Raw genomic sequence first — 467 nt, forward strand, 5'->3', positions numbered from 1 at the left:
GGCTCTGCCGCGCCGGAGCGGGCAGCGCTTCTCGGGGCTCTGCCGGAACACCGGGCCGGCGTAAGGCGAGACTTCGCCCTTCGCATCTGTTCGCCAGGGCCTCGCAGCCCTCGGAGATCTCCAGCAGTGGGACACCCCACCTCCCCGCCCCAGGCCTGCCGGGCTAGGAAGCGGGTGTGGGTACAGAGAAAGCCGCGTATCGGGGTCAGCGCTGAGGGCTCAGTGTACCTGCAGGCTCCCGACCCGGAGCACCGGAGGGCCTCGAAGGGATGGGGTCGGGAACCCTCAGTCCCGGGCTGTCGGAGGGACCCTCACCTCATGTGCCGGCGGGTGCCCCCGGGGCTGAAGGGCCCAGAGCCGCGTTCCGCCTGACGGGAGGGTCGGTCCCCGGGTCACTCACTCACCACTGAAGTCGGAGAGCCTCGGAACCAGCATCCCGGCTCGGATCCAGTGCTCCAGCGGGGAGG

At 70.9% G+C, this 467-nt stretch overlaps 1 protein-coding gene across 1 annotated transcript in view; it reads right to left on the reverse strand.

Annotated features, from left to right (window-relative positions):
• Positions 1-465, reverse strand: part of LOC102037134 (motor neuron and pancreas homeobox protein 1-like) — a gene marked incomplete at its 5' end in the record, with an annotated part of 7953 nt that extends 7488 nt beyond the window's left edge. The window contains one exon of the mRNA XM_005416061.3: positions 405-465. Coding sequence (XP_005416118.2) covers positions 405-465 — 61 coding nt within the window. The remainder of the gene's footprint in view (positions 1-404) is intronic.
• Positions 466-467: the final 2 nt, after the last annotated feature.

This window comes from Geospiza fortis, unplaced genomic scaffold, assembly GCF_000277835.1.
Source record: "Geospiza fortis unplaced genomic scaffold, GeoFor_1.0 scaffold112, whole genome shotgun sequence".
In the NCBI taxonomy this organism is placed as follows: Eukaryota; Metazoa; Chordata; class Aves; order Passeriformes; family Thraupidae; genus Geospiza; species Geospiza fortis.